This window comes from Erigeron canadensis, chromosome 7 (assembly GCF_010389155.1).
Source record: "Erigeron canadensis isolate Cc75 chromosome 7, C_canadensis_v1, whole genome shotgun sequence".
NCBI classification, from domain to species: Eukaryota; Viridiplantae; Streptophyta; class Magnoliopsida; order Asterales; family Asteraceae; genus Erigeron; species Erigeron canadensis.
In genome coordinates, this window is record NC_057767.1 from 37,607,184 (window position 1) to 37,627,575 (window position 20,392).

Genomic DNA, 20,392 nt, shown 5'->3' on the forward strand with positions numbered 1-20,392 from the left:
TATTGATATTACTACGGAAATTGTGTCGGTACGTGGGCTTTAATTAAGCCATCTCACCGAAAGGTAATTGGATATCGGATAATTAAACTCAATCAAATGGTACCCTTTTTTCATCTAAAAACCAATTTTCATTCTTACATTTAAATCTGGTTAATTTACTTCCAATTACTTAATTATGTGGTCGGCAACCTTGATTAGAAACAATTTAACACAATGTATTTCGTCTTTTTAAACAATCAAATTAACTAGTAAACTGAAAATGTGTACAAACTTAATTTGCACTCTTATTTGGACTACTCGATCTTATGTGGGATATCGTCATTGGAGAAGATCTTGATTGATGACCAACGATCGATCAAGAAACAAGAAACACTCATGTTATTGGGCATGCATATGGAGTAATCCCTACCAACCACCTCTGGCGTGAAAATAAGTATGGCCGGGTTTTTCGAACTTGTATATTATTGAAAGTAAAGGTGATGAGAGAATGATTGTAATTAACCATGCATAATGTTTATCAAATAAGTATAGATTAGCTAGCTACAGGGGTGGAGCTAGTAGGGGGTCTGGGGGTGCTTAGCCCCCGCCAAACATTCATGTTTTCCATTGCAAGGCTATCTTATAGCCAACTAATATAAATGTTTTTTTTTAAACAAATCACCCCTAATCTATAAATGTATGATTTCTAGCCATGACAGTTCACGTAAAACCTTTACATTTGGTCCATAAAAACTAAACCATCGCAATAAAATTCTATTTTACCAACATTTTATTAAATGATTATGTCTTTCACATTATATTGTATACAACGATCGGGAAAGGAATTCGGTTCGGTCTAGACAGATGATATCACGAAATCACGGAGATAGCTTTCGTGAATGTGAGTAGAAGGCTTTAATTACTCTAGCTTATGACGATTAATAAGAGTCTTTTTGAAAGAAATATATGTAATGTAATGAGGCTTCGTTCATAAATAAGTTTCAGCGTTAATTAGTCTTCGGTAACAAAGGTTAAGGCTAGCTTCGTTGCAAAATTAAAATAGTAAGAAAGTGTTATTATACATCAAAATGAAATCTTACTAGCTTTTTTAATAACTGCGACTGATATTATATATCGCTGGCTACAAGTTCGTTGATAATGTTATTTGTCTTAATTTATTTGAGCAAACATTTTGTTTTCTAACAACCCAAGGTTAATATGGCCATTTCGTACGTACAGCATTCTAGATAGGCTTTTATTTGCATATGGCCGCAATACGTCAGTACCAGCTGTTGTGCTAACGTCACTTGTTATTTTCCATAAATTTACGAGAAATTTCTTGTCACTTGTCCAAGCAAATGCTTTTGTCTTTCAAAAATCATTATTTTGATATATTTGGTATATAAATAGTAGCAAGTGTACTAGTGTGTCTTACTTATTATGTACTAACATAATCTAATTGTAAACCCCGGCCATCAAGTATTAATTGTATGGAGTCTCCAAAGTGGCCAGAGAGTTTACCTAGCAACCGAAAGAAAGCTATTCACGAACTCGTCCAAGGCCAAGAATGGACCGAGAAGCTTCGTGAGGTCCTTGGGTGGTCGGACACTAGCAATAATCCTGACCCCAAATCAATCGACGGGCTACTTGTTCAGATCTTGGGGATGTTTGAGAGTACACTCTCAATCATGGGCTGCAACGAACAACCTCCCCTTCCATCAACCGGATTGCACGCTTTCCATAGTCCGAAATCAGAAAAATTCGACGAGAGTCATCATGGGACTACTGTAATACCGGTGAAAACAAAAAGAGGCTGTTATAAAAGAAGGTACGTATATGTAGATTATAATTATATTCTATGATCATGATCAATTGATATAGCCCCTTAGTTTTTGATTTTCTTAATTTGTAGCCTATGCGTGATAGATTCAAATATTGTTGTTATAATATATATCCTTTAAATATGACCACCCAAATATATATATATATATATATATATCAAACCTAGGCACCCCTTGTTTACTTTTGGAGCTGATTTATTCATTCATATAATTAATAACAAGTTGCGATTTATTAATTGTCTGAAAATGCAGAAAAAACGTATTGACATCCACAGAGATAACTTCTATTTTGATTGATGATGGGCATGCTTGGAGAAAATATGGTCAAAAGGAGATTCTCAATTCAAGATACGAAAGGTTCTCTCACTTAACCCTAAATTAATTAGTTGACTCATTAATACGTAGTTGTTAGTTCATCTAGTTAACCCTAAGACCGGTGGCTCGGCCTTGTCACTCATCGGTGGTTTTGGCAGAGGTTGCAGTTGCATGTGTTTATATATATATATATGTAAGGAGCGTGTGCACACACACACACATATATGTATGTGTGTATGTGCTCGCGTACACGCATATATGCGCAGTCTTGCTCATTGTGCTAATTTATCTCTTTAATTACCTGTATGTAGGAGCTATTATAGATGTACCTACAAATACGAACAAGGATGTCTTGCGACGAAACAAGTTCAAAAGATTGAAGATAAGCCAACAAATTATAAGATAACTTACTTCGGACACCATACTTGCACAAACTTACAACGAGCCCCTCCAATCATTTTGGATATGCCAGATCCTAGGGATACCTCGATCCTTGTTAGCTTTGGAGCTAAGGGGCTCATTGAGAAGAAACAAGTTGATCCTTACTTCCCAACCATGAAAAATCATGAACAAAGCATGGATACTCCCATGTCTTCCAACACCATTCAATCGTGGGATCACTTTACACATGTTTCACAAATTCCGGTGGAATCAGTATCTATGATTTCATCAAGTTTTGATGATCATGTGGACATGATATCACCCGGGGTATATCCGGGGTTGGATCATGGGGACCCGACACTACTCTTAGAGTCATATTTACCAATCACTAGAACAACTCAAGGTTATCATGAGATGGAGCATATGATCATGGGAATGAATGCTTTCAATGAATTGCCTTATTGATAGATTACATTGTTCTTATCAAACATATACTCAAGCTATAGATGGGCATTCATGTATGTAATCGAGCTCTTATTTTACGGATACAAATCTGAATTTGGGTATTAGTCGAGCCTAGCTTACACTATCCTTGATATATCGAATGAAATCGATATCTACTTTTTAATAGATTGTTAATATATGAAATAAAAAAAGGTGTGGATCTATCATAGTTGGTCCTGTTGCCTTATTAATCAGAGTATAGCGTATGTACTATATCAGTCTATACGGACAAGTACTTGGACATGCATTCTAGTTTGAGTAGCATGTAATTATATGAATGTAATATATTAAGGACTAAATTATATTCAATCATATAATGTTATAAATAAATCTCACTCCATGCATGTGAATCGTTACTAAACTTTTCCCTGCCTGTTTTAACACACACTACACCTTCCACATATACTATCACTTAAAACTCAGATCGAATGACTTAAATAAGGGTAAATGGGTGGAAACCCTCAGGTCCCATGTACCATCTTGGTATCCAGAGCGCATACCGCATATAACTTATGCCCGGTAAGTCACCATCCTCACACATGGATCACAAGATATATATAATTTCTCTACTTGTCTTTGGCAAGTTTTAACCCTAAGTTTAATTTGTACGTACGTTGTCGTCTTCTGTATTTATTTTCCCCTTATCATTTCAAAGAACTTAGATAGTGTGAAACTTACGAGTAGTTAGGACACCTTAATTACCATTAAGTCATCTCAGATGTGGTTTAAGGGTATATTAGCGTGTATATATATAGCATAATTTGATATTTGTACGTGATGCATTTTGTTTATAGCTTCTCAGTTGCGGAACATTTATTTTTACAAATCTATAAATCAATCAAGAAACTAAACAAAATTTGTAAATAATGTAGTACTAATTAATGGAGTATATATTAAAAAAGTTAGAGTTCATTTTATGTTGGTAGCTTCACGAATAATAGATAGATATACTTATACCTATGGGAGTAAACTTTGTAAATAATGGAGTACAAATTAATGGAGTATATATTAAAAAAGTTAGAGTTCATTTTATGTTGGTAGCTTCACGAATAATAGATAGATATACTTATACCTACGGGAGTAAATGAGTCAATATTGTTCGCGAATTATTCGAATTTGATTCAGAAAAAGTTCATTTTGAGCCGAGCCTAAATGAGTTCGAGTCGAATTCGAGCTTAACTATTGACTTGTTAAATACTCGAGCTCGAACTTCGAATACATAACTCGAATAAGCTCACGAGCCTAAACAAACTTTTGTATATAATATAATAATATATATGCATATTAATTAATATATTATAGACTAACGACCTTTTCTCACAAACTTTTAATAATCGAGCTTAGTTAACTTACCGAACTCAAACCCGAGCTCGATTTTGTAAAGTTTTTTTTTTTTTTTTCAAACGAGCCGAGCTCGAGCTTTTTTAACATATCGCGAGCTGAGCTCGAGTATAAACAATAAGGTTCGATCGAGCTCGAGCTTCTAAAACGAATTCAAGCTAGAGCTCGAGCTTGGCAGTATTCGAGCTCGGTTTGGCTCATTTACACCCCTACTTATACCCACTCAAACGCGCATATACAAACAAACATCTACATATATATGTGTGTGTGTGTGTGTGTTTTTTCATGCATTGAGCCTCATATATACAAATTAAGAGCAAGAAGTAAAAGTGACCTATACTAAACAAATTTTATCATTAGCTAGCCTTGAATCAGTGTAAAGTAACGATCACGACTAGACTGATATGATTTTTAACATTCTTTGAAAAGTGTTTTTGTTATTTTTAGTGGTTTTTAAGAAATTTTTGACAATTGGTTATTTTCCATTTATCATTTAGCTGCACAAATACGTATTTATATAAATTTTAATATTAGGAAATTCTTTTAAAACTTTAGAGTGAGTTACATTGACCAGGGATCCGTATTATACTGAGTCGATTTAGCAGACTCGTCAATCTACATTTCATTTATAATGTAGTTCTGCCTATGAATATAAACACACAACGATATAAGGCTTTTGGCGACGCCAATTGTTGTCGTTAAAGGCTCAAGTTGTCTTTGCCTTTGGTAATAACATCGAGCATCGCCATTAAATTTAATTCTATAAAATCAATGGGAAACCATTTTGGCAACGAATTGTCGTTGCCAGTGTTTATTTGACTTTTAAAGTCAACTAATGCAAGTTTTATTTTCGTTGTCAGTGTTTATTTGACTTTTAAAGTCAACTAATGCAAGTTTTATTTTTGTCGTTTAGTATGTCCACGCCATAAATGTATTTTCTTGTAGTGAGGCCATATATGTACGTGTGTACGGTGTACCTACAATATAAAGTACAGTTTTTAAATCTTTTATAATACTCCCTCCGTAATACAAAATGTGTCCATTGTTGAATTTTCAAAGTCAATTTTCTATAACTTTAACCATGAATGTTTTTTTTGTGTTATATAATACATGTAAAAGCTATGTCGATGTAAACATATGTAAAACTCAATTAATTCATATAATTTTCATCTACAAGAATGGAATATTCCGTAGCATTCGCTTCTGAAAGAATAAGTATTATACAATACATACAAAAATATCCAAGGTCAAAGTGTAAAAAAATAACTTTAAAAAATTAAAAAGTAGACAAATTTATTGGGACGGAAGGAAGGAGGATAAATTTTACGTTCTATATAATTAAGTTAGCAAGACAAATTGTATACTTCTGATCAAATCAAAGCATTTAAACAAGAAGAAATTGAAGTCGAATCATGGTGTAGTTGGAATAATATACAATCCGTATTAGTTATATATACGGATTAAAGAACGATTGGGGAATCAGTTTTTCAATACTCATGTAATTAAATCCAAAACATCGATCTTTAGCTAGCCTCAGCTGGTAATTACAGCAGCAGCAGTAGTACTGTTATATATTTTCCATCTTTTCTTTCCCCGGTCAAAATTTGTTGATACCAACCCCAACTTAACATAGAGTTTAAAACCTAGCTAGATCCTTTTTGAAAGCTATTTCGCTTCCTCACCAACCCCATTCTTTCTTAATTTTAAATTAGTCTTTAATAATCACTTCTTTTTCACAAAGTTAATAACCAAACACTATTTTGTCAAATATATAAGTATATATATGCAATTGCGTACCTTTTTCCTCTTAAATAGGGCTTGGATAATTTATATTATATAAAAATACTACGGTTTAGTTTTAGTGACAAGATTGTTCGAGTTTGTTATATATAAATTAATGAATATAATGAACGAGATGTGTGTGCGTGTGTGTTTTGGGGGTGGGGGGGGGGGGGGTGGGGGGGGGGGGGGGGGGGGGGGGTATAATGAACCTTTAATCGAATGAATAACTAATTAATCCGGCAAACTTTGTAACTTGTAACCCCGTTTTCTGGCTGGCCGGCCGGCATATTCCTAAAATTTGTCAGGTTTCCAGTAGTTTTTTAAGTAAAAGGCTATCACTACAAGAATATAAGCCTTCAACAACGTACGTCAAATGTCGTCGCCACGAGTCTAAAACGTCGTCGCTAAAAGAAAAAAATTAAAACCCTTTAGCGACAATCTTGTCGCTGAAGAAATTCATTACGAGTAATTTCTTTTTATGAATCTTTGTCCTTTAAATTTAATTCAAAAAGAAAAAAAAAATCAGCAAAATCATCGCACGCTAAATGGTAGTTCGAATTCCAAAAAAAAAAAGACAATTTTTTTTCGTTTTGTTATCTTTTGGCGACGACATCACGTACACTGTCGAGAGTCTTCATGGAATCTCGTATTGGGATTTTGCGGAATTAATTGTTAAGTAACGACCGGCCAATAGGTGGCCGGTTTGAATGACGACCTTTTAGAACTTGCAAAACTGATCGAATAAGCTAGCTCTTGCATGTGAGTGAAAAACATCAAGAATGGAAGTGATGATAAACCATATTTAATCATAGCAAGGTAAGATTTACATAAAAATAGTTATGCAAAAGATCATATTTTCGCGAGTTTTTACTAACTGGGAAAAAACTGACACATTACATACTCTAATAAAATTACTAAACATGCAATTATACATCTCAAATATGTGCGTGTAAAATTACGTGTGAAAAAAAAAATGTGTAAAAGTTGAGTACTACACACATTTTGTGTTTCTTTTTAATTATTTTCAAAAAGGCTCTTCTTATAATTTGGCATCTACAAATTAATTATTTCAGCCATATTTCTCTTGATATAGCCATGTAACACAATTTGAAATGCAAGTGACGAAATTGTGCGTGTACAGTTTTGTTGACTAGCTTATACGTACTGTCAAGAATATGTATGTGATTTTCTTAATTCACACATCTATCTATACTATATTTTAAAGCAAATTCTATCTATCTAAATTTTAACTTTCAACATTTATCTATATCTATCATAGTTGTTAAACTCGTACGAGTCGACTCGTGACTCGTACGAATCGAGTCAAAATGAAGTAAAAACGAGGCGACTCGGTGGATGACTCGTATTTGCTCCAAACTCGTAATATGACTCGTTTTTTGTAATGCGAGTCGGTCCGAGTCGTGTTCCAAGTCACGAGTCACAAGTCACAAAATAATTTATTATTTTTTGAATTTTTTTATTTTTATAAACTTATTTTTAACTTAACATATAAATATAATACTATTTTTCTACAATAAAATATAAATTATCAAATATCATGACTCTTACGATTCGAGTCACGTTTTGAGTCATGAGTCAAAAATTAGGATTTCGAATCGAGTCGAAAACAACGAGTCGACAACTATGATATCTATATTATATTATAAAACAAATTCCCTTTGTCTAAATTTTAAGTTTCAATATTTACTTTCCCAAAATACCCCTATCTATTCAATATATACTATATTATAAAGCAAATTCTCTCTGTCTAAATTTTAAGTTTCAACATTTACCTTCCCAAAATACCCCCTATCTATTCAATATCTATACTATATTATAAAGAAAATTCCCTCTGTCTAAATTATAAGTTTCAACATTTACTTTCTCAAAATACTCTTATTTATTCAATATTTACCTAAAATAACTATATTATCATTTCTCTCTTCTCAAATCTCAACCAATCATTTTTTTTTCTCTACTCCATAAATCATTTATTCTTCCAATTCTTTAAAAATCTTTTATCTTAAAAATCGTACATCGATAAATTATAAAAGTTATACAGGTCTTCTTAAAATTTCATGCTCTTTCATTAGAGATAACATTCGATATACTTTGAACGAATTTTTAAATCCGAAGGCGGAGCCCGTACGGTTAAAGCATTTGACTATCACACTCTATGACCTATCACACTTTATGACCTATCACCCCCACAATTTAACCGCCTCAATGCGCGGGTACTTACTCTCGTGTGTGTATTATATATATATATATATAAGGATTAAGATGTGTATGTTTACGTATATGGATATAAAACTATAATGATTATGTGGCTATATATATCTCATGAACTGATGAACAATTGAAAATCATGTATTTTTTGTATGGAAAATAATTAATCCTCATAATAAAATAGCCTAAAAATCATTCTAATTATTGAATTAGAGTGTTAAGAGGATTTTTTGGCTATTTTGTTAGGAGGATTAGACATTTCCCTTTTTTTTGTATTGTTAGTATTTTTAAAAAGTTCTTATTTAATTTAAAGCTAATTGGTTAAATTAAATGATGCATCTTTACAGCTATATTAAAAGAACCAGATACATTGAATTGACCAAAGTTTCAGACATCATATATAAGAGACAGCGACGTACACACGATAAATATTTTTTTGAATGGCGCCTATGTAATATACTTTTAAAAAAGATTCTCCAGAAAGTAGTTACATATACTAGTACATATTATAGTTATATCAGTTATATAAAGACATGGGAGTTGAAAGGGAGACGACGTACGGATCGCCATCAAATTACGAATTAAGTAGGAGAACCATTAACAAGCACAAGACCTCGAGCATTAATTAAATATACAGGAATATAAACAATCTTCATTACATATAAACAATCTCAATTGACAGTTTGACACAGAATTGAAGCATAAAGATTTAATTGACACACATTTCTCCATTAGTAGTATTTTTTGACAAATTGATTTTTTATTTTTATTTTTGGCACAAAGTGGCAAGGCTTTCATCGGCCCAGTAGAGCCGATTGTGACACATTCTGGCACTCTTTTTTGGCACGTGACCCATTTTTTTTTTTTTTTTGCAACTTTTAACAATTTTTTACACTTTATTATATTGGTTCTCTTACACCCTTACAATTTGAATTTTTTGATAAAGTTTATTGGTTTCAAGAATTTGCTTAAATTTACTCTAAGATATAATTCTTAGCAGTCTACCCTTGTCCCATTTAATTCATGACTAAAAAGCTCAATTAAAGGAGTCAAACTTTCTTTAAAGTCTAGTTTGAAAAACAGAAATTTTGTGACATTTATTTTTTTTTACCCCATTTGATTATATATCTCATCCACAATGAGAATGAGAGGACCATCAAAACCTTTTTCCTTTTTGAACTTTTAATTATATATTAAGAATAAGAGTAAATTACACTTTTCGTCCCTGAAGTTGGCACGTTTTTCACTTTTCATCCCTAAAGTTTAAAAATTACAATTTTGACCCTAAAGTTGGCCAATTTTTTCAATAACCGTCCCTCACCAAATGTCGTTAAGTTTCAACCGTTAAGTAGGTCACGTGCAAAACACGTGAGGGACTGAAAGTGCAAAAAATTACAAGTTCAGGGACGAAAAATGAAAATTACTTTTCTGTTGTCGGAAAACTTCATCTTCTCCGGCTGATTGGCCGGAAAATTCGCCGGAAAACTTGGATTGTCGATATCTCACTCGTTTCTTCGAGTTAGACCACGAAACCACCACCAAACTTCTCAAAATTCATTTTCGCACGAATCCTAACAAAAGTTGATCACCTTCAAACATCATACAAACCATCCCCACCTTTGATTTCCGGCATGGAGGCTTTACAAAGAAGGCAAGTCTCTTGATCTAGTTGACACGTCTTTTGGTAAATCGTATTCCGTTTCTAAAGTGTCGCGATCAATACACATTGGTTTATTGTGTGTGCAAAAACTGGCGGAAGATAAACCTAGCGCACCGTCTGTTGCTTCGATGTTGGGTGGAGAAAGTTCATTGCCTTCTCCTAAACAGCCCGGTTTCTATATCCATAGAAGTGAAAACGTCTCCACCGTGGTTTCTTCTTCACCATTGTCAGTTAATGGAGTGACGTTAACCCAAATAAAAGGCAGATAGCAAGCTAGGCAAGGTGGAAATATACATGCCATAGGGATGATTTTGTGCTTTCTTTTTTGCAAAATGGTTAATACGTGCAGTGCCAAAATTACATGCCACACGGAGTTTTGTGTTTTACCAAAAATCTTTTTAAGTAAAGAATAAATATCCATATGTATTAAGTATTGTAGTAATTTAGACACACAAAGCTATGATGATCACCTCCGCAACTTTTGTTAGGATTCGTGCGGAAATGAATTTTGATAAGTTTGGTGGTGGTTTCGTGGTCTAATTCGAAGAAACGAGTGAGATATCGACATTTCAAGTTTTCCGGCGAATTTTCCGGCCACTCAGCCGGAGAAGATGAAGTTTTCCGACAACAGAAAAGTAATTTTTATTTTTTGTCCCTGAACTTGTAATTTTTTGTACTTTCAGTCCCTCATGTGTTTTGCACGTGACCTACTTAACGGCTGAAACTTAACAACGTTTGGTGAGGGACAGTTATTGAAAAAATTGGCCAACTTTAGGGTCAAAATTGTAATTTTTAAACTTTAGGGATGAAAAGTGAAAAACGTGCCAACTTCAGGGACGAAAAGTGTAATTTACTCTAAGAATAATAACGATCGAGGAGCTTGAGCACAAAAGATTAAAAGTTTCTCTATTTTTAGATAGAGAGTATTCTTCCCATCTAGATCGAGCTATAAGTTTTTTTTTTCGGTTTTAATTTCATCTTGTTGTCAAGATTTTTTTCAAGAGTTAATTAAACCTTAGGCTTGTAGTCCTTTTTAAAATAGTCAACTTTTTAATTACTTTTGAATAAAAATAAAACTGTTTTATCAGATTATGGCAATATCAAGATTAAGTATATGGTTGTTGTTATTGTTTATATTGGTGGTTTGTGTTTCATCCACTATTCCATCACATGCATTCGCAAGTCTCAAAGCAAGCATTTTTGCAAGATCTAATTATTATATTGACATCCAATGAGTCTAATCAGCCTAGCTATTAATAGACATAACTTAAAGTCCATAACTGAATTAAAGGCCAACAACCAATTTTAATCCAACCCCATCTTTTCTTTAAATTTGAACAACATTCGATTTTATTTCTGCTCAGTGCTCACTACCACCACACATTGCATTGTATTTGTAATTTAAATAATAATATTATTATTTTTTTTTAAAAGTAAATAATATTTTTATTAAAATGCATGTAAACGTCATATTAAAATGTTGAGAAAACGTCATAAAAATTTTGTCAGCCAATTCTAGGCACGTGTACTATAAAGATCTTTTTTTTTTCAAAGGCCTAACAAATCCATGCTGATCATTTATGATGCAATTATATTATGGAGCTACCGAAGATTCTAAGATTTGCCCCAAAATGAATATAGGGGTACTTTGACAGTCATAAATATAGGGTCTGGATCCCGAGTTGATGGCACGATGGCAAGGCGGATTTTTCGTGACGATAAGCCTGGGAGTGTTTTCTAACTTCTTGTTTTTTTATTGGAACGTAAGTGTTTAACACTAATATATCGTATGGTGCACATATTATCTATCTTAATCTTAATCTTATTTTAATATTAATATAATAATAATATATACTGTAAAACAGTTGAACTAATGATTTATTAACCAATCAAATCGTTCAATTTCATCAAATTGACTCTTGCTTATGTCATCATTTAGATAAACTATAAATTAAAAATCTTAATAATTATTATCCAAATATATTATTATATTCGTATTTATATTAATTTGTAAAAAAGTTTCATTAATTTACACCTTTTTGTTTTCCATCAATAATTTACACTTTTTAACCGTGAATTCTTAATTTATATTTATTCTTAGCCATCAACTTGAGAGAATTTTTAAAAATTTACATTAAAACAATTTCAATATATGAAATATTGTCTACAAAAAATTATTTCAAAACCTAATGACTTATTAACTAATCAAATCGATAAATTGCATCAAATTGACTCCCGGTTATGTATTGTTTTCCATAAATAATTTATACTTTTTAGCCTTGAATACTTGTTTTTTTATTTTTAGCCATCAATAATTATCATATGATAGGTAATTGAGAATAAACCTATTCGTGTTAGGGACCAACATCATGATAAAATGCATATACTTAAATGTCAATTATATGATCACAATTATGTTTATATTTTAATTATTAATTATTTTTCATAATAATATCACAATATGAGTACAACTGGTTTAAAGAAATTTTTTAATAGAGAAATTGATTATAGTATATGTCTTATGGAATGACTACAACAAACAATTCCATCAATATGTCTTACATAATAATGATAGTAACGAACCTGTGATTATTGTACTACAACTTGCAAAATATAACACTTGGAACTGTATATCTTCAAATTATAAGTTTTTATGACTTAAATGTATGAAGATTTAATAGTGTTAATATCGTAAACCCCATGTCCAGTGTTGGACACGGGTCTAAAATCTAATACTATATTATAAAGCAAATATCTCATATCTAAATTTTAAGTTTCAACGTTTAGTTTCCAAAATTGCCTATCTTATTTATTCTATATTTACCTTAAATAACTATAATACCTTTCCTATCCTTAAATTTCAACCACTCATTTTTTTTCTCCCTCATTCATAAATCATTTTATTTATTTAATTCATTCAAAAATTTCTATCTCAAAAAACGTATATCAATAAATTATAAAAATTATATGGGTGTACATTTTTAAAATTTCATGTCATTTCATCAGAGAGGTCATTCGATAACCCCATCACCATCACCACCATTACATCACCACCCCACCATCACCTCCGTCACTGTCGCAACGCGCGGGTACCTTTCTCTCGTATTATATCTAAAATGGACATGTTATTGATACCTCATTTTCTAAAGGCACCCCCTATTACTCCTATTACCAGTCAAAGTTTTAATTTATTACATTTTCCAATACAATTAAACATTAACATTTAATAACCCAAATTAATTATAACTATTTTTTTGCATTAACTGATTTATATATATCCTTATTTTTTTTAATTAATTGTTTTATTATTGTTAGGTTTTTAAATTTAAATGTTACATCTTATATTTTTACACATTATTATTATTATTATTTGTTTATTATTATTATTATTAAATATATTTACTTTTGGTTAATTAATATTCTTATGAACGAGATTACTTTATTGCTATTAAACTTTTGTTGTTAAATTTGTTTTTAAAACATTTGTTTAAATTTATATTTATTATTATTAATATTATAAATTTTAAAATTTTTATTAAGCTTTTTATTTAAGACGTCAGTTCTTTTATATTTTATTTTAGTGTTTATTTTGTTAGCTCATCAATAGTTTATCGGTGAAAAAAAGTTTTTGTTGATATAAATAATTAGATATATTTTTAATGTCTTATATTAGTTATTGTTTTTAGAATATATCTTCATTAGTTATGTTATTTTTGAACTTTTATATAATACATAAGTTTTTAATAATATGTAACAACAATATATAAAGATAAATATAAACGAGCATGGTACCCGCGCAATGCGGCAACGAGCCGACGATGACGGTGGTGTGATGGCGGCGACAGATGGTGATGGTGGTGGCGGCATCAATTGATGTAGGTAAAAGTTGGTGATTTACGGGGGTTAGTAGAGTTATTTTATAATATAATTGAGTAATGATGTAATTTAATATTATGATTAGTTTCCTGGAATGTAACTATCTTTGACGGAATGTTTATAGTAGGAAAAAACTAAAGTTGTGTGTATTGTATGTAAACAACTCGAAAAAATGTTTATTGTATGTAAGAAAACATACATGACAACCATATACAGGTGCCACTTGGAAAATTTTAATTGGTTGAAACGAAATTCTTACATACAATAAACATTATTTTGATTTGTTTACATACAATATACATAATATTAGTTATTTCCTACTATAGACATTTTTTTAAAGTTTATTACATTACAGGAAACTAATCCCTTTAATATTAAAGGTTGTTGGTGATTTAGTTCATTAAGGATATTTTGGTCAATTCACATGTCCCATTTTTTGTAAACATTCAACATGAACTTGTAATTTTTATATAGTAGTATAGATATAGATAAATTTTATTAAAAAAATATATATTGTGTTAGTAAGAAAAAAAAAATTTAATGTATAGTTAGAAAAACATAAAGATAATAAATGACATGGTTAAATAAATAAATCTAAAAGACATTTAATTACATAATTAATTAACTAATGATTATATAAATATACCTTAGCATATATGAGGTAACTTTAGAAACTCATCTAAAACAAGCATAAAACCGGTTTTTTAATGCAATTAATGATTATCATTAATTTCATTAGTTGAATAAAAACCCTGTTTAGACATGATATAATAAGTGCACCGTACGATACACTATACTTTGAAGAAGGGATCATGAGCTAGCGCGAATGCGTTTCATGTGGGATTGATCAAGAGTGCCTTTTTGTGTCGTAGTTACCATATAGATGAAAAAACGGATGCTTGAGTTATTTCTATGCTTAATTCTTTTTCGACCTTTAATATTGATTTATTGGATTATGAAATTTTTTTGATAGATCGAATTAAAACATGCATTCAGACAATTGTTTTCATGTTTTGCAATTCGATGATCACTTACTAATGAAGGACAATTTCAATTTCCATTCTAAAACTGTAAACTTTGCAATCGCTTTCGAGATATGATTAATGATTAATTAATGACTAGCTAGTATATTATATATGTTTTTTCAAAATAAAGGATAAACCATAAGTTAGTATATAAGAATATGTCAAAATCGTTAAGACTATAACACCGACTATATATAGTTAACAAAGGGAACACTGGTTATAGTCTACTTACAGTGATTCCTAGTTAAAATCTAATTCGACAGCCGAAAAGATTGAAATAAAAGGAATTGAATGGAATATTAGGAATATTAATATTATTATAAGTAAAGGATATCCGAGTCGATCATGGACTCATGCAATTATTTTTTACTAAATTTGCTTGATGAGGTCATATATTTATTATTTATTCTTGTATGGATAGAATATTATCCTGTGGCATATGAGATCAATCATAGGTTATGAGAAATATTGAGAAACTTGTGTATCAAATGACATATAATTGGTTCCATGTAGATATATTCTTCTTGCATACATGCATTAAAGTCATCACACAATCCCTTTCATCTGGATTTGAATATATTTACATGAATTCACTATATGATTCTCAAGAAATAAGAGCTAATCATGCAGCTACGTGTGTTTTACAGACCTATAACTAGGAATTATTGAAGGGTATCCTAGGCTCGTTAGTTTGACCATAACTTTTCTTTTTTTAAAGGAGTTAATTGCATAAAACGTCTTTGTGGTGGAATTCGTGTTTTACATCCTCTAAGATTTTTTTAGTAATTTTCATCCCTAATTTAAGTTTAATTAGCAAGTTACATCATTTTGAGGAACGATGTCAAATTATCTCCGTTAAATGACATCACGTGCCCCACATGTGAGAATTTGACGTAATGTGGTTTACATGTGAATGTACTAACAAAAGTCCTCACATGTGGGCACGTGATGCCATTTAAAGTAAAGAATTTGGCGTCGTTCCTTAAAAAGATGTAATTTGCTAATAAAACTTGAATTAGGGATGAAAACCACTAAAAAATCTCAGAGGGATGTAAACCACGAATTTGTGTAAACCACTGGGACGTTTTATGCAATTAACTCTTTTTAAAGTTCAAAGTAAATCTAATACCAAGTTTGTGTAGAAAATTTTTTTGAAGAACAAATCTTCATTTAAATTCTCAATTTTTTTTATGTTACCAATATTGAACCTAAGACTTTGAAAAGTAAGCCTAACTCGTGTTAAAACAACCTAATGGTCAACTCATACAAGCGAATTGGTTTTGACCATAAGTGTTATGGACTTTATCAATGGCCAGTTAGCGACTTCATCATAATATCAATTATTCACAACCCATTAGTTTGTACCAATTTACATGTGTAATCACTAAGGGTTGGAGGGACTAGTCGCGAGGTGGGTGTTACCTGCTAGCAGCGGCGCGCGGACACACCGCCGCCAGCCATTCCCCGCAAGTGAGAGAAAGAAAATCGGGGTAAGTCACTGATGGGGGAAGGAGAGAGAGAGAGAGAGAGTGCGTGATTGGTGGATGGAAAGTGGGTACTATCTAAATTATTTTTTTTTTCCTAGTAATGAAAGGAGAAAAATATATGTACATACACTATATATGTATGTATCATACATGAAGAAGAAGCATTAGATCTCGTTCTCTTTTTCCTTTTTATTAATTTTTTTATTTATTGTAATTACATTTCAGTCCCTAAAGTTTATGCATATATACAGTAAATCTCTATTAATTACATTTCAGCCGTTCTATTTTCATTTTGTTTATACTTATTTATATTTTATATAGGGATTAATCACAAGAAAACTAACGTATTTTTCCATTTGTACACGGTTGCCCATTATATTTTTTTATGCATGAGTTTCACCACAAACTTTTTTTTTTCGTACAAGGTTGACCATTATCTTTATCCCTGATTCTCTCTCGTCCTCGTATCTGAATCTCTCTCCTCAAAAAAAAAACCCAGATTTCCCCGGATTTAAAAAAAAAAAAAAAAAGAGACCAAGCCAACCAAGATTTTTGGAGATACAAAACCCATATACGGATCGATTTTTAAAGAAACAAAACCCCAAATTAATCGAATTGGATCGAAATAAACCCGAATTTAAACTCAATTGAGGTAATCGAACATTATAAATCTAGAACTTCATTATTATCATTCAAATTAGATCAGGAATAACATTATAAACCAGGAAAGAAATATAAATATAGAATAATATTATCAACAAAAATATAAATCTAGATAGAAGGATGGCGTTGCTGCTACTGATGGTGGTGAATCGGACAAAGGAGGAACAAACTGCCATGGCTGCAATCATCGAAAACTACCCCGTCAAGATAAGGTAATTCTCATACTTCATCCCGATTTACTCATACAATAACAAATCTAATCATCACTCCCTCTAAAAAAGAAGGTGATTGGTAAGAAGAACATAGTTAGGAAGAAGAAAGTATTTGTATCTATCATTATATTTCCACCATCTCACAAAAGAAATTAAAAGAAAGAAGGAAAGTAAGTAAAGAAACTAAAGAATCAGTGGAATGACTAGAATCCCATACTTTTGATCTTGTAAAATGAGAGGCTATTATGCAAAGAAAAAAAAAAAGATTATTATACTTTTGAAATCTCTTTTTTTTTAAATTTTTTTTTTTTGTGTGTGTTGAAGATCTGGTGTGTTTTGTTACGGAGAGAAGAAGATATGAAGATATGAGTACGATAGAGAATCAGGTATGAAGATAATGGTTAACCTTGTACAAAAAAAAAGTTCGTTGCTGAAACTCATTGATAAAAAAGTATAATAAGCAACCGTGTACAAATGGAAAAGTACGTTAGTCTTCCCGTGATTAATCCCTTTTATATATGTATGTATATGTTTTATTTTTATATAGTTTTAGATTTCATGTATTAAAAATAAATGAAAAAGAAATGATGAGGTGGAGATTGGGGGAAGATGGGGAAAAATGGCGCCAATGATTTGGGGAAGATGGGGAAGATTAGAGAAAAATTAGGGAAAATTGAGGTGGAAGATTTTGATTGATCAGTGATGGGGGAAGATGGGTGACCACTCATTCCCCTAATTGTATAACCTTTTGATCATAAGAATATGTACCAGTATAGGTAATAATAAACTTTTAAAGTTTGTACTGTGTAAGGTAGTAAATTTTCAAGTCTGTTCCAATATAGGTGATATTGTGTGCATTATGCATCGACCATAAAAATGAAGTAAAACTTTATTCGAAAAAAAGTTAGTGGCTCTTCAAATTAACACAAAACATATTATATTAGCTAGCTACACACTATGACCTAAATAAAAGAATATGTAACGTAATTTTTCTTTTTTCAACCTTATTATTTTTATCCCACACTGTATAAAGATATGTTTTAAAGGTAGTGATTTTATATTCAATAGTTGTAGTGAAATCGCAGTATAAAACCTACTTTGAACTTCAGTAAAATCACGGTATAAAGCCTACTTGTCTATGAACTTCATATTCTATTGATTCTTCGATCATTCTTAAAAGCCAAACACAGGACTACAGGAGTTTATAAAGAAGAAAAATTAATATATTTTGTTTGCCATTAAAAGATGAACAACCTGATGATGACTATCACTTTTGACTAGATTAAGGCCTACACTTTAACATATATATAGTTCCCCAAATAAGATTACAAAAAAAAAAAAAAATGTATAACAAGCAACTAGTAGTGCAAAAGGCCTAATGGTTGGCCTTGCCATTTTGGTCCAACAGCAAAGCCCACCATTTGTTGATTAGATAGCCCACTTAGGTTAGTTAAACCCATTGCCTGTTTTCTCACGGTTTTGAACAAAATTAACTTTTTGTTTCTAAACAAAAGTCTTAGTTATTGATCATAACATTGCTATTGCTACGATTATGATTTATAATAGAAATCAATAAACGCGACTGGTTACACTGTTTAAAGTTTTCGTATTTTTATCCATGTTTATAAGGTTTTAATATATTTTGTAGACCAAAAAGAACAGACCTTCGTACGTTTATGCAAAACATATATACATATATGCAAATCATTCATACAATATATATTCATTTTGTTAATGAGCTCGATCTTGTACTAATCGATCAGTAGCAACCAACGACATTAACAAAATCAAGCACATAGAGCCCCCAAACTAATGCGATGGAAGCAATAACGAACACCACCGGACTAAACAACCAAAACAACACGGGAAAAGTGATGCAAAGCATTCGATTCCCAAAAATAGCTAAAACAAACCCTCTTTCGAGTATATCCCTTGTATATTTACGTGATGATGAAGGCGATGGTGATGTCACCCCTTCGGCCTCTGGCTCAGCTCCCAATGCATAAATCAAGTAATTTGCATCGATCAAGGTTGCAACAGCCATAGAGCTACAAAGAAAGCTAGTTAACAAGAAGAGGAACGCTGACCCGTATTTTAGGAAAAGGATTTTAGTAGTGTGTAACCCGAAAAATGAGTTACTAAAGAGATCTTTTGCACTATATGTGTTGTTTATCAAAGCAGCCAATGCTAGTGTTAGGATGGAAGTGACCATAGCAACTAGTATAGAGCTCATCAATGTATTTCTTAAACTTTGTACCGCTAGCGTACCTTGCTTATCGTCTCCCTACACATATAACACAAAAAATCGAGTTACATATAAATATTGTGAAAATAACCCGTTTTGCGTGTACGCTCATATATTCTTAATAAACTTCAAAAGGTAAACGGAATTTTTCTAATTAAAAACAACTGCATCAACATCCCGATAGTGCAACTCAGATCATTTTCCCATATATATATGTATATAACATTCAAAAGGGCCGGCCTAGCGGTATTTGTGGTGATTTGACAACTAGGAGGTTGTGAGTTTAAGTTTTGTTAGTGACAAACGTGTTAATAACTTGGTTGTGGAAATACTTTGCCTGGCAAAACAAAAAATGTTATAGTACTCTAATACGATACGTTTTTTATATCATTCAGCCATGTTTTAATTATGATTTGTGTAGGTTTTTTACACATATATGTATAAAAACAAATCATAAAATACCTGCTTCATGTCTTTCAGCCAATGTTTTCTCTTGATGGACTCGATGCCGATTGTGGTGCAAGATGGTTTGGTCTTGAATTTGTACCAAAGATAAGAATGGTAACCAAATGTAATGAAGAAGCTAAATGGGACTAAAATGGTGTCCATGTAGTGAAGAATTGCCATTTTCTGTCTTTCTGATTACAAGAAAAATATTAATTACTAATGAATTGAATTTGTATATATTTGTTGATGGTGAAAGAGTATATAGCTCCTCAAGTTATGGAAGCTGAATTGGATCCATTATGTTTTCTTTTGGATGAGATAGTGGAGAGTTGTTGCCATCAAAAGTGAGATAAAGAAAGGGACTTTGATTGAAAATGATTATTATTATTGTATTGCAATTTATAT

At 31.5% G+C, this 20,392-nt stretch overlaps 2 protein-coding genes across 2 annotated transcripts; one reads left to right on the top strand and one right to left on the bottom strand.

The window, feature by feature from the left end:
• Nucleotides 1–1,433: 1,433 nt before the first annotated feature.
• On the top strand, nt 1,434–3,263 carry LOC122608637 (probable WRKY transcription factor 70). Its single transcript, XM_043781729.1, has 3 exons — nt 1,434–1,807; nt 2,073–2,177; nt 2,447–3,263. Exons 1-3 carry the CDS (start codon nt 1,470–1,472, stop codon nt 2,979–2,981), a joined length of 978 nt encoding a protein of 325 aa, XP_043637664.1. The 5' UTR covers nt 1,434–1,469; the 3' UTR covers nt 2,982–3,263.
• Nucleotides 3,264–18,964: 15,701 nt separating this feature from the next.
• Nucleotides 18,965–20,201, bottom strand: LOC122608651. The gene is made up of 2 exons (XM_043781742.1): nt 20,003–20,201; nt 18,965–19,579 (listed from the first exon to the last, which is right to left on the bottom strand). Exons 1-2 carry the CDS (start codon nt 20,165–20,167, stop codon nt 19,055–19,057), a joined length of 690 nt encoding a protein of 229 aa, XP_043637677.1. The 5' UTR covers nt 20,168–20,201; the 3' UTR covers nt 18,965–19,054.
• Between the last annotated feature and the right edge of the window lie 191 nt (nt 20,202–20,392).

Coding starts and splice junctions, on each gene's coding strand:
- LOC122608637 (XM_043781729.1), top strand. CDS start 1,470: ATGGAGTCTCCAAAGTGGCCAGAGAGTTTACCTAGCAACCGAAAGAAA. Junction 1,808..2,072: donor AGAGGCTGTTATAAAAGAAG/GTACGTATATGT, acceptor CTGAAAATGCAG/AAAAAACGTATTGACATCCA. Junction 2,178..2,446: donor CTCAATTCAAGATACGAAAG/GTTCTCTCACTT, acceptor ACCTGTATGTAG/GAGCTATTATAGATGTACCT.
- LOC122608651 (XM_043781742.1), bottom strand. CDS start 20,167: ATGGCAATTCTTCACTACATGGACACCATTTTAGTCCCATTTAGCTTC. Junction 19,580..20,002: donor GGCTGAAAGACATGAAGCAG/GTATTTTATGAT, acceptor TTATATGTGTAG/GGAGACGATAAGCAAGGTAC.